This window comes from Canis lupus, chromosome 21, assembly GCF_048164855.1.
Source record: "Canis lupus baileyi chromosome 21, mCanLup2.hap1, whole genome shotgun sequence".
Classification (NCBI taxonomy): Eukaryota; Metazoa; Chordata; class Mammalia; order Carnivora; family Canidae; genus Canis; species Canis lupus.
In genome coordinates this window covers 45,570,517-45,584,584 of record NC_132858.1, presented here as the reverse complement: position 1 = coordinate 45,584,584, position 14,068 = coordinate 45,570,517, and the positions used below count along the sequence as shown (strand labels likewise).

General features: G+C 40.9%; 1 protein-coding gene across 3 annotated transcripts in view; it reads left to right on the top strand.

Moving 5' to 3' along the window:
* The window catches only part of VPS41 (VPS41 subunit of HOPS complex), a 167,146-nt gene that overhangs the window by 93,970 nt on the left and 59,108 nt on the right, over positions 1-14,068 (top strand). For 2 of the 3 annotated variants that reach the window (XM_072791622.1, XM_072791621.1), the window contains exons 8-10: positions 5,360-5,479; positions 6,665-6,811; positions 11,242-11,308. In XM_072791622.1, the coding sequence (XP_072647723.1) occupies positions 5,360-5,479; positions 6,665-6,811; positions 11,242-11,308 (334 nt within the window). The remainder of the gene's footprint in view (positions 1-5,359; positions 5,480-6,664; positions 6,812-11,241; positions 11,309-14,068) is intronic. The other variant, XM_072791623.1, reaches the window with a different exon arrangement.

The window sequence follows — 14,068 nt, the reverse complement described above, 5'->3', positions numbered from 1 at the left end:
AGAAGTCCTTCCCAAATTTGTGATAGGTTGTGTACAAGTTATATCCTCTGCCACCGAGCAAAGGGAACTGAACCAACATTTGAGGTGTAGGATGCCTCACGTCATTAAGATGCCAGTGTATCCAAAATTGCTTAGGGACATCACTAATGAAAGGCTGAGTAAATGGAAGGTTTGGGGTGTGATGCAGCTCATCCTGCAGCAAACAAATTGTGTGAGTAAACAAGGTAAGAGAAAGAATGAAACTGCTAGGGTCAGGGAAGCCTACTCAGTATCTAATGTTTATTGCGCCCTGTGCGTCTAGCAAAGTAGATGTGGTTTCTTTCCCTGATGCATTTGCCATGTGTGGGGGAGATGAAAAGTAAATACATGATTCCCACTGAACAATATAAACTGTAGTATTCCTTATCCCATGATAGGACCAGCATGACCCTAAAACATATCAGAGCCAAAAAAATAGGAGGACTTATAAAAGAATTCTAAACGAAGATCTTTCCTAGAGGCCATTTGTTTACAGAGCATTTCTTCTTTTTTCATCCACAAAATATGAAGGTAAAATTGATTGAAACTACTGCTATTTGAGAAACATCAGATAATAACATGAATCATGTCTAAAACTGTGATGCAAATTAGTTGAGATTTGTTTTCCTTTACAGAAAGGAGGATGTTAGCCTCCCCCTACCTTTTTCTTGAGCGCTCATCAGTTGCACAGAATGACGTGCACCGTCTGTACTATAAAAATATTATGGAAGAAGTTTCTTTGATTCCATGTCAGAGCAGGGTACATAAGATTTATTGTAAGAGAACTCTGGAAAGTCAGACTCAACCATTAGACCAGCTGAATTCAGAATTCTCTCCCTCCTTTTCTTCCTGCCCTCTGCTGGAGGTTTTCCTCGGATCTGGAGCAGGAGACAAAGGGAGGCCTGTCCAGCCGGCCTCAGCTTCCTGCTGTAAGCCACAGCACACCGACCGCAACAGAAGGGCTCAACTGGAATGTGTTTGGGTATTGGTTGGAATTGCAACAAGACTTCATTAACAGTTTTCTAAAGTTAATGTTTTATTTAAAAAGTAGCTACAGTTTATGTGAGTAAATTCTAATACATATTCACTGTGATTCAAACATTCCTTCTTTCTCTAGGTTTCATTGAATCGTTGATACTGTTTTGTTTCAACTATTGCCTTAAATTATCCTGATTATCATAATCGGAGAATGGATTTTCAGCCCTCTACGTATTAACACAAAAATAATTCACATGTTCCATGCAGACTAATTAGTGAAATAAAAATAAGTCTCCTATCACCTCTTTCTAGACTTAATTATGATTACTTTGTAAAGTATCCATCAGATTTTTATATATGGGTACACATATTTTGTTTAAAGGTCATCATATTTATTTTTTTTAAAGGGGTGGGGGGCAGAGGGAGAGAGAGAGAATCCTTTTTTTTTTTTTTTTTAATTTATGATAGTCACACAGAGAGAGAGAGAGGCAGAGACATAGGCAGAGGGAGAAGCAGGCTCCGTGCACCGGGAGCCCGACGGATTCGATCCCGGGTCTCCAGGATTGCGCCCTGGGCCAAAGGCAGGTGCTAAACCGCTGCACCACCCAGGGATCCCTAAAGGTCATCATATTTAATATTGTTTTTCGATCTGCTTTTTTATTTAATGGGCCCTGAACATCTTTTTTACATTAATAAACATATGTGTATAGTCATGGATGCATAGTCCTTGGTGATGTAGCTCTGCCACATTTTACTCGATCATTTCCCAGCTGTTATAAATAACTTTATATACTTCTTTACTCATTTTTCTGATCATTTCTGAGCATAAATATCTAGGTGTGGACTTCTGGGGTCATTTGCAAAACTGATTCCCCCACTGCTAAAGGATTTTCCAGAAAGGGAGTGAGTTAAGGGCACCTGGTTCTCTGAGCATATGCACCCCGCCCCAACCCCCAGTTCATTCTTCTTCATTTTGATTCAACTTTGTCAGTTCTTTCTTTTCTTTTTACTTTGTCTCATTTCTAGGACCACTGCTATGTTTTATGTGCTAATTTTACCAAACACTCATCCTTCCACAGATTGCTTAATTAAAAAAAAATTCCTATTATTCTCACATATCTTCAGAATGAATTGATAACATTTTGGAAGTTCTATAAATAATTCCTTTGGGGTTTTCAGTGCACTTCCATTAAAATCGCAGATTAACTACTAAAACTAAGGCTCTTCAGTGAGAATTTTGAGTCTTAATATCCAGGAAGATAATATGTCTTCACATTTCTGTAGCTCTCCTGTTACATCTCTCAATAAAGTATTTTTGTTTTTGTCATGTAGCTAGTGCATGCACATTTGTTTTTGTTCCTTTTCTTTTAGAGCTGTAGACTCACTCCCTTGTTTACAACTTCAACCACATCCCCTGAAGTTTAGATTTGCAGCATTTGTGTTCTCGTTTTCAAAAGTGCTCTGGTCACAGTATGATTTCCTTTCCTACTCCATATAGAGTATATATTATTTTAATTTCAACTTTACTTTGTGTTTCTTATCCTTTGGGTGTGAATTTGCTTGATTTTGTTGTCACCTAAGAACAGAAGAATTATTTTTAAAGTTCTTGTCCGCTTGATGGATGATCTCATTCATGTGGAGTTAGGAGTGAGATAGGGAATAAGGGAGATGTCTCTTATAAGTACTGTTGTTTTCAAATACTGAGTTTTTCCATATTGCTGGTATCTTTTCTTGTTCATATTTACTGGGAGAAGTCTATATTCAGTATTCACAGTTGTCGTTGCTGCAAATGTGTCATAGATTTTGTGAGAACTTGTCCAAATCTTTTATTCTGGACATGATAGAAGGAAGTTTTATGTTCTTCTTCGTGCCTGGATTGGAACACAATTGTCTGTTGGGGAAACAGCTTCCAAAGAGTATAATCATTGATGCAGCAGGAAAGTGATGTACGTGTTAAAAGCCTGCTTTCTGTAATCACTGAGGCACTTTAAAGTTTGTGTGAATGCTGCCCACCGCTTGTGGTGCACAGCCGCCACTGGTGGGCCCCCACCCCATTGCCAGCACATTTGTTTTCTTCTCCCAAGCTGTGTGGCCAAATGACAGCAGGAGTGGCTACTCCCATGACACTACCAATGCTGACCATGGCCTGTGTGTCCCTGAGCGCAGTTTTCCCCCTGATTCCCCTACCTCCACCCCATTACACTGAGCAGAAGGTGTTTTGGCATGCTAGTACCTACCCTACCAGCTCCTTTCCAGATGGGCTTTTTCCTGTAGGGAGTTAAATCTTGGCCTTCACTGACGCTTTCTTTCGGTCATGTTCAGTAGTTGTCTTAATTTAAAATTTGGGTCATATTTAATTTTCCTTGCACAGGTGTGGATTGTCCCCCTTTCATGCAGCATCGGTCACCCCTAGGTGGGATCAGAGGGAGAGGAATCTGATGCCGTGCCACACCACACTTTGCTCCTTGCTATCCAGCCAGTCACTCCTTCTAGCAGGTCATTATGGGGCACTCTGGGGGCACAGCCCACTTCTTAAAATCCTTTCCCATCTGATCCACCACAGGTGGAAGATAGACATGATCTTACCAATTCCTCATGTTTAATATAATTGTTTTTAGTTACCCATTTTTAGTGGAATGTGTACAGCAGGAGGCTATATTCTCAGGCTTTCTTCTCCTTCCTCAGATTTCACTTACCCAGTCACAAAATACTAAACACCTTCAGTGACCTTCTTGACTGTGTTTTTTGCATCATGGCCCAGGGAGAGGGAGAATCAACAGACAGAGGACAGATTTCTGGGTCTTGAACTGGGAGCAGGGAGGCATGGTAGTAGTGATTTCTTACTTAGAACCTGGACTGAGAAAGGATGAGACGGGTGGGAAGAGCTTCGAGAGCAAAGAGGATATCTTGTATTTGATGGGAAGACAGGATCCTATATGGTCAGTAAAAGCCCTCTCCATTATGGACTATGTGAGGCCACCTTTCTTTTACATGGATAATAGAGAACTTCAGACATTTATGTCATTTTAAAGTGACCATCCTCAGTGCATTTGTGAAGATGGACACTTCATTTTACAGTTTTGGTGTGTTGTCTGTGTGTGCCCCTTTTGACTGAAGGAGACTAAGTATTGAGAAAGATCTGTAAGAAATATAAATTAAATATGAATTTATTCTCTTTCTCTTGTTACCGATCTTTCCCCTTTAGAGGTGGGAAGGGACACAGACTATGCTTAAGATAAACTGAAATTTACTCTAAAGATTGGAATTTTTAAAAATCTGTGATGGAATCTATCATCAGCATTGCTTTTAAGAGGTAAACATATATTTCAGGATTGCATTCTGAAGTTATATATTGTAAATTATATATTATATAAATTATATATGTTATATTGTATAAATGTCTTAAGGGATTTAAATTGGATATATCAAGAAAAAATACTGTGTCAATAATGCATGAAATACTAGAACTACATTTTCACCAGTCTTAGATATTTTAACCAGTTAAATTTAGTAATAAAATTTATCTGGCAGAATTTTTTTTTTTTAAGATTTTATTTTTAAGCAATCTCTTACATCCAGTGTGGGGCTAGAACTTACAACCCCCAGGTCAGGAGTCTCATGCTCCACTGACTAAGCCAGCCAGGTGGACCCCCAGCAGATTTTTTATTATAGATTCTTTCTTTTAAAATAAAGACCCTAGCTAACTATAAACTATTTAAAGAAGCTTAATCCTAAAGCAAGTTTGTCTTATTTTATTTTTTTATTTTATTTTTTTTAATATATTTTTTAATTTTTTATTTATTTATGATAGGCACACAGTGAGAGAGAGAGAGAGAGGGGCAGAGACACAGGCAGAGGGAGAAGCAAGCTCCATGCACCGGGAGCCCGACGTGGGATTCGATCCCGGGTCTCCAGGATCGCGCCCTGGGCCAAAGGCAGGCACTAAACCGCTGCGCCACCCAGGGATCCCCAAGTTTGTCTTATTTTATGAGATGAATTACTCTTCAGGCATCATTGTTAAATTATTTTTTGTGGGTTAAATGAAAAACAGGTTGCTCTCTGACTATTGCAGTTTAAACCATGACTAGTATTTTACTTTCAAGGAAAAAATTATGAGATTTTGATTTCCCAAGTTACAAAATAAATTAATTTCTGGGCAATCACTTGAAGAACTTTCTGTTACACGAACTGACTAATCTGTATTTTCTCCATGAATTTTGGTATTTTGGTGCCATCTTGTGGCTTGACGTTGTAGTAACATCATTCAGTGGAACGGCAAAAAAAAAAAAAAGAAAAAGAAAAAGAAAAAAGAAATCTAATATATGCTTCTTAGTTTTAAAAAATCTTTTATATTTGTCCCTAGTTGCTGCTATTTGAACGATCTTGGATGAGCAGATGGAAGTCTTCTGTTTTGCACGAAGGGGAAGGGAACATAAGGAGTGTGAAGTGGAGAGGCCATCTGATTGCTTGGGCCAATAATATGGTAAAAGCACATCTTCATCTTCCTGATTCTTCTTCAGAACCAGAAAAGTGGCCACCTTGAGAGAGCTGTGACAAAGGGAAGGATGCCACTGACTGCGGTGGTCTTTTCTAAGACATACAAGTGGAAACACCCTTGTACCTGGAAGGTTAAAGAGATTAGATTGCCTTTGGCTTTCATAATAGAGTAATTCCCAACATATGCTGGGCTTTGTTTTGGAGTAAGAAACCTGAGCCATGGAGAATAGCCAAGAAAATGAAAAGGCATCTTAATAATTGAAGGATTGCATTGGGAATGTGGTGTTGAAAATACCATTTGCCTGTTAGCCAAGGGCAAGTAACAGCCACTATGGAACAAGAACAGGAATAGCCAATCTTGTTTTACTCCCAGTACAATCACAGGTGAAAAAGAAGCCCGCTTTTTAAAAAGTAGATTGTAATTTTTGGTGTTGCCTCCTATTTAAGGTTTTTACTCAATATGAGATAGGGTGAGTAGAAAGTTTAAAAATTAGCTTTTGACATCTGGCATATCTTTTGGGATTTCAGGGTATAATTTAGTAAATTCGTTCTGTTCAGTTTTAAGTGGTAGACTTCTCCCAGAACCTACTTTGCTATTCAGGACTTTTCAAACTTCTCCCAGGTCACAGTTAAAGGTAAGCAAACCTGTGACCTGTTGGTTTATTTTTAGTTAGCTGCTTGCTTGATGTTTCCATTTCAATGCTTTAAAATGTCAGGTATGGTTTTCTTTACACATAAAGAAAACGCAGGTTTGTCAGATTCAAAGCTTTTCTAAAAAAAAAAACAAAACAAAAAACTCCACATTTCTATAGTGGAACAATACAATTAGAAGTGTTACTTGTCTGTCATTTTGGAAATGTGGTGCTTGATATCTGTCCATTTCACATTTGTGTTGTATTTGAGCCACCGATGCTGTCTGCTAATAAACTCTCTTTTGTCCAGGAAGAAGGGTAGAGGTTTTCTTTTGTTGTGGGTTCTCACAGGGTTTGTGGAGTAGAAGCTTTTTTTTTTTTTTTTTTTTTTTTTGCATGGCTCCCAGCCGTGCTCAATAAACACTGTCAATATTTTGCAGTGCTAGTTATTGGTGGTGTATGGCAGTGGCTGTTAATAAATTTTTCCTTTCCTTTCCTTCTCCTGAGGAGAGGACGCTTAATGCAATTGTATTTTCCAGGGTGTGAAGATTTTTGACATCACCTCAAAGCAGAGAATCACCAATGTGCCCCGGGATGATATAAGTCTTCGCCCAGATATGTATCCCTGCAGCCTCTGCTGGAAGGACAGCGTGACGCTGATTATTGGCTGGGGGACTTCTGTCAAGGTGGTTTTGCTTGTCTTTATAATAAGTCTGTGTTGTTATAGATCCACTGAGAATGGTCCAGAAGAATATGAGTTCTTGAATGGCTTCTTGGAACCAAAATATTTTCCCCTGAATATTATCGTCATGTCCTATTCATTTATGCTCAGATCCTCTCATATGCATCAATTTGGAGATAGTCTTTCTTTTCCTTGCCATGCAGAACAAATTGTGAACTCTTCCTTGTTCACAATGGTGCTGCCATTTGTGATCATCTTTAAATTTCCTGTCACCCGTTGGCCTTAGCTATTTATGGAACCTGTGGTTGGTTTCGTTGGTTTGTCAGGTTTTCCATTCTTTATTGTTCTTTCCATTACCCTTAGCTTCTTCATTAGCATTGATGGTAGAAAAAGAACTCTAAAGCTAAATCATCCCACTTGCTTGGTCATAATTGGATGGAGCAGAGGCCCAGACTTATTATTGATAAAATTAGGGGCTTTTCTCTGGCATACAACTATCTGCCCTTTGTGTGCCTGGGTAAATGAAATTTAGCCATTCTACAAAGCTCATTCACATTTATTTTTCGCGTGCCAGTGTTTGCCTTGTATTACATATTTCAAACCCAAAGTTGTTGGCTTCCCTTTAAAAATATATAATTTAATCTAAACAAAATAAACAAAAAATTAGCTAAGAATAGTGTAAGAAAGTATCCCAGCTTACTCAGGCTTTAAAGTTGGACAGGTTTGGGATCAGTTCCAACTTCACATACTTCCTGAGTGAGCCTAAGCCTTACTCTCCTCATCCACAAATGGAGCACTGATTGAACACCTGTGTGAGCTCTGGGGAGAATTAAATGAGGTAATGTGTACAAATAGCTGAGCATAGAATCTGACATATTGCAAGGGCTTCATAAACCTCAGTTGTCATTGTTCCATGAAATTCTAGAAAACTCTTGAAAGAGACATGGTTATTTGAAATGTACTCTTCTCTGGAAAAGGAAAGCATAAAAATTGTTAGTGCAGTGCTTCTTATTAAGCAAAACAAGGATTGTTAACTTGAAGTAAGGTCCTCGTGACCCTTAGGTTTGTATGATTCAAGTTCTTTCTTTCTTATCATCATGCATGAAATGAACATAGCCTGATTCATATTTAGAGTAGCAGAAGAGGTGTGCCCAATAGTCTAGGATTAAAAAAAAAAAAAAACTAAACTAAAAGTGATTCTCTAGTCTCCTTACCCTGTATTTGTGGCTACTCATCCAATAAACTCATGTTCTTGATTTTTTTTTTTTAATTCCTTAAATGACCAAGTGGCTTTTTGTTGTTTAAAGTTGTGATTTTCTTTTCTTTTGGGGAAAGACAAGGACAATTAGGTTATAGGGACACATAAGTTTACTGATTGCTACCAGAAAAGCTGTCTCTCTTCAGCTGAATAATGGCCCTCAGAAATAGCATGTCCTAACCCCACAACCCATAAATGTTTCTCTGTATGGCATGACCTACCATGAGTTAAGGATCTTGAGATGGGAAGATTGTCCTTCTTGATCTGGGTGGTCCCTAAATGCAGTCTTACATTCTTATGGTATTCTTACAGAAGGAGCACCACCACAGAGAAGTGGAAGGCACCATAAGCGGGGAGAGGGGGACTGCCTTGCTGACACCCCTCCCTTTAAAGCCCTATCCAAGGGAATGCCCACAGCCGCCAGAAGCTAGAAGAAGCATGTCACAGAGAGCTTCTCCTCTAGAGCCTCTTGGGGGTGTGCAGCCCTGCCAACACCTTGATTTGGGTTCAGTGAAACTGGTTTTAGACTTCTAGCCTTCAGAACTTTGAAAGGACAAATTTCTGTTATTTTATTTAATTAAGATTTTATTTATTTGTTAGAGCAAGAAAGCACAAGAGGGGGTGCAGCAGAGGGAGAGGGAGAAGCAGGTTCCTCTCTGAGAAGGGAGCCCAATGTGGGTTTGATCCCAGGACCCCAGGATCACGACCCGAGCTGAAGGCAGATGCTTAACTGACTGAGCCACCCAGGTGCCCCACATTCTGTTATTTTAAACCACCAAGTTTGTGGTAGTCTGTTAGAGCAGCCATGGGAAACTACCATGCTTTCATTGTGCCCAAATCATGATCCAACTCATATATGTAAGTTTTCATATCAAATGTTTCTTTTTATTGGGAATTCTTCTTATTCCAGCTCAATTAGCAGGACATTGGGTGCTGCCTCTCAGTTGAGAATCCCACCCCCCCAACCCCCCCACCCCCGTGTTCTGCCGAGGCGGAAGATAGGACATTATCTCTCCTCTCAGAGAGCAGTCTTGTTGGGGAGAAATAGCCACACATTGTAGCAGAGTGTGCAGTTAGAGCTAACCATTTCCTGTTTTCATTCACCCATCAATTACTTACTGATGTGCCAGGCAACAGTGTTGGGGTGTTGCAGATACTTAAAGGAACAGATGAATTCTTTCCTGGGCAACTTTAGGTTCTAGGGGGAAGATGGACAAACAAGTGACTATACCATGTTGTTATTGGTAAATACTGAGGGAAGTAGTTAGGGAAATGAGGAGAGGGGTCAGGGTGGGTGGCATTTAATGTATGTCTGTCCAGGGAAGACCTCTCTCATAAAGAATGTGTTGTTTGCCAGAGATCTGGAGGGAGGAGGTCATGCAGCTCGGGGGAGAGAGGTGTCAGCAGGGACAGCAGCCAGGGCAAATCCTTGAGGCAGGAGTGTGATTGGTGTGTCTTTATGGGACATAAAGCCATTCTCACCATGGTGGCTGGAGCAGGTGTGGAGGAGAGGAATAGAAGACCTGAGGGAGAGAGGGAGGTGGGTGCATTATGTAGGGGCAGATCATGTAGGGCCTCACAGGCCTTTGTGTAATCTTTGGCTTTTAATGTGAGTGAGATGGGAAGCCAACAGAGGGGTTTTGAGCAATGGACTTAGTTAAATGATCTAACTTGGATTTTGAAAGGATCACTCTGCTATGTGGAGCCAAACAGCAAAGGGGCAGTGAAGATGAGAGACTGGGGAGAAGGGTACTGCAGGAACCTCAGTAAAAATCCTGGTGTGTTAGATCAGCCTAGTGGAGCTGATGGGAATGACTAGATTCTGGATGTATTTTAAGGGTAGACCTTCATAGGATGTATTGATGGTTTGATGTGGGATATAAGAAAAAGAAGTCAATGGTGACTCTCCTTTAACCTGAGAAGCTGGGAAAAGGAATGTAATGAAGCCACCTTTTACTGACATGGGAGAGACTGCTGATGGAACACGTTGAGAGGGAAAGTCGGGAGATGTTTTTGTGTGTGTCCGCTTGAGATGCTGTTAGACACCTAAGTGGAGAAGTGGAGGAGACAGTTGGATGGAGCAAATTAGCATTCCTGAGTGAGAACCTGCCTGTCAGTGCAGAGGCTCTTGAAATCATTGATCTGTTGTTATGCAGGATGGGAAGTTAGGATAGTGCTTCACTCTCACCTACCTGCACCTGCTGCTACTGCTCTGAGGCACAAACTGGGATAGAGCTCAGACCACAGAACTGAGGAGGGGAGAGGAGAGCCCAGCCGTCAGTACCGCCAGTGTGCTGGTCTTCAGAGAGGTTGTAGCATGGCCAGAGAAACAGTCCAGCCTTGGCATGAGTTCCTTTTTTGGGAGGAGGCTTCCTCCCCTGCCAGGAGATGCCTCTGCTTTGTACTTCTGTACCCCCCTCACCTTTGAGTGAAAGGACTTCTTTTTGTGGCGTCCTCACTGCATCATACTCTAAGAAGAGAACTGTGTCTATTTCTCAAAACCCTTAACTCAGGGCTGGTGCTCAGTAGTTGCTCAAAGTGCTGGTTAATATTATATATGGATTACTTTCTATTGGTTAATATTATTTATGGATTACTTTCTATTATTCCCAGGACTCTGGGATCATGATATATATAATACTATATATTGTGTTATTATAATATATTATTACATCATATTATACACTGATTTTAAAAGATTTTTTTTAAATTTTAAAATGAGAGAAGAGGAGCATGATACCACTTATATGTAAAGTATTACTTAGCAGTGAAGCAAATGACTGACATGTAGTGAGAACACAAGCCTAAAGTGAATGTTGCTCAGGTTAGTCACTGGGTGTTTTGGTTACCACAGCTCTATTTGGACGATGGTAGAAGTAGGCCCTAAGTGGAGGTACAGAAATGGGTCATTGGAAACATGTTAAACTGATATTATAGGTTCCCTTCTTCCTTTGTCCTTGAATAAGACTTTACTGAAGAATAATGTTGGAGAACATAAGCAATGGTTCCTATGTGTCATTGAAATTAATTTCTATCATTTTAAGTCATCAAGTGGATTGTGTGTGCTCCATCTTGGGGCTACATGGCTAATTTAACAAAACTATAGTATATTGAATGAAATGTTATGAAGATTTTTCCATCAGATAAGTAAAATAACCTGTGAATTTATTTTCTAGATCTGCTCAGTGAAGGAACGGCATGCCAGTGAAATGCGGGACTTGCCAAGTCGATATGTTGAAATAGGTAAGCCTTCTAGGAGTGTAAGACAACAAAAGAGAGTCCATTTCAATAAAGGGAAACCTTAAAATCGTGTTCCTTTTCAGAGCTCATCACTTGGGACCTTAGTGAAGTAGGTCAAGAAGCTTTTGTTTTTAAGTTTTGAAACTTTGCTATGGAGACCCTTCTTTCTAAATATAGTTCTGATTTTCATGCAGTACTTGATAGTTGGCTTTGAAGTTGAATAACCATGGGTTCAGGTTCTGTTGTTTCCCACCTGGACTTTGGGCAGATTTCTGCATGCCTCTGCATTCTCATCTATAAAATGTGGGAAAGAACACCTTTCCCTTGGGTTGTTCGGAATTTGGAGAGTTCATGCATGCGCAGCTCATAGCAAGGTACTGACCCCTGGTCCTATCATGTGTATTCTCTGAATATACTAATTTTCATCATCACTGGTCTGGTCCGAACTGCCATAATCTTTTCTCTGGATCACTACAGCAGCCCCCTGACTGGTTCATCTGCCACTGTGAATTATGGCGATCTGGTCTCCCCACTGCAGTCAGCACACAAATCAAATCATGTCACCACCCTTCAGCCCATTCCCGTTGTATGTATCAAGGAGATGAGACTCTGGGCGTGAGAGCAGGGATCTGTGCTGCCCTCACCCCTCCCCAGCCTCCACAGTGTTAGCTCATACAAAGCTCTTCCTTGGTCTCTGCACTGCAGCCACACTGGCCACCTTCCACCCATCCATGCTTCTTCTTCAGGTCCCTCTAGAGGGCTCTTCTTGCCTTTTTATACTTCATTGACCCTTAATCATTCCTCAGCTCAAGTATTGCTTGAGAAAGCCCACCGGGAGAGCACACTGGACCTTGTCACCTGGGTCAGACCTTCCCCTCTGAAGCATACGTGTCACTCCCCTTCTTACACCTATGTCACTTGCTGTGATTTCAGTGTGGGTTGGTCCCTTCTACCAGACAATTCTGTCTCTGCTCAGTGTTTGTATCTCAGGGACATGGCACATTGTAGATACTGAATAATACCGAGTATTGAATGGACTCAAGGAAACACACATTTAGGAGACAGATGTGAAAGATGATCTATCACTACTTTTTACATCTTAGTTTCATAACTTAGTGTGAAAGTTATTCAGACAGAAAGGATGAAAGCAGAAGGACTTTTCCCAATTAAACAGATATAGTAAAAGCTATTTTTGGATTATTTAGAACCAAGCAGGAGGAGACAAAGTTGTGTGGCAAAGTTTTACCGTATTATAAGTCAACTGGAAAGTTCATTTGCCTCTTCAGATGATGGGTGGGCAATATCACTTTGATGGGTCCTTATAACAGGGTGAAGCTAAATCATTTGCACACGACTGTGTTTCTAAAACCAGAAATATGTGTATTACTCCCATGGCTAATATGGTCACAGCTTTTCAATCTGGGATGTTTTGTACTTTTTAATAATTTTTTGCCTTAGAGGGAGAAATCCGTGCATAGTTGGGATTGCTCTGAGTGTGGACAGAACAAGCATCTGCAGGATATAGTGGTCCTGAGAAGAACTGAGAGGAACAGGAAACCAGAGACGACTGGAAACTCCCAGGTCACGGTCATTATTTCAGTGTCTTCTGCCTTCTTTCCTGCCTCCTAGCAAAAACCTCTGAACATGTCAGTGCATAGTGAGAGAAAGTATTACAATATTTTAAATACAAATGAGTGAAAAACACACACACAAAAAAAACCCTAAAGAAAACCACAAAAAAACACTCTGGGAGTTTTTAAGGTTGGAAGAATTGCCAGGAAGGCATAAAAGTGTAGCAAGCATCCTCTTCTCTCCTCAGCTGATGTCCATTGCTCCGCACAAGGCATGGGCCGGTGCTCTCTGTGCTTCACCTGCTTCGGTTCACTTCCTCCTCATGGCAGCCCCACTAGGGGCAGTCAGTTGGCTTCTCAGTTCAACCACGAAGAGAGTGGGGGCTCAGGGATGTAAATATCTTATCTCAGATCATACTGCAGTGCCATTAGAAATGGTTAGAATCTAACTGTAGAACCACCACCAGCTTCTGGGGATACAGGGCAGTTTGCCAAATTCCCGTATAGTCTTGATGAGCTTGCTTCGCCTTCCCCAGCCAGGCTTTCTGCCCCTGTAAAATGGAGGTGATAAGACCTACCTTTGCCATCTGTTGTGAGACTGAGACGTAAGTAACATCTTTATCACGTGCTTGGCATACAGTAGGCGCTCACTGAATCATGGTGGTGATTATTACCATGCAGACTTCCAGCCCAGCTCTGCGACTGTTAATGTCAGTCTCTGTTAACTGTTAATGTTAATGTCTCTGGCGGTGGCCCCAGAGCCCTGGGATCACGTTATTAAAGTATAGTTCATCTGTACTACAATTTACGTGAAATAGACCGTGTGTGGGTGCTGGCAGTATTACATTACTGACGTTTTACCACTATAGTTAGTGGTTAAGTACCATTTTTCCCCCTCTTAAGAGCAAACCTTTAAGAATATAAACCATTTCCATAGCAGGAGGCAAAGTGGTTTCTTTTTTTTTTTTTTTTTTTTTTTTAATTTTTATTTATTTATGATAGTCACAGAGAGAGAGAGAGGCAGAGACACAGGCAGAGGGAGAAGCAGGCTCCATGCACCGGGAGCCTGATGTGGGATTCGATCCCGGGTCTCCAGGATCGCGCCCTGGGCCAAAGGCAGGCGCCAAACCGCTGCGCCACCCAGGGATCCCGCAAAGTGGTTTCAATAAGAGCCCTTGACGAGGATAGAGGA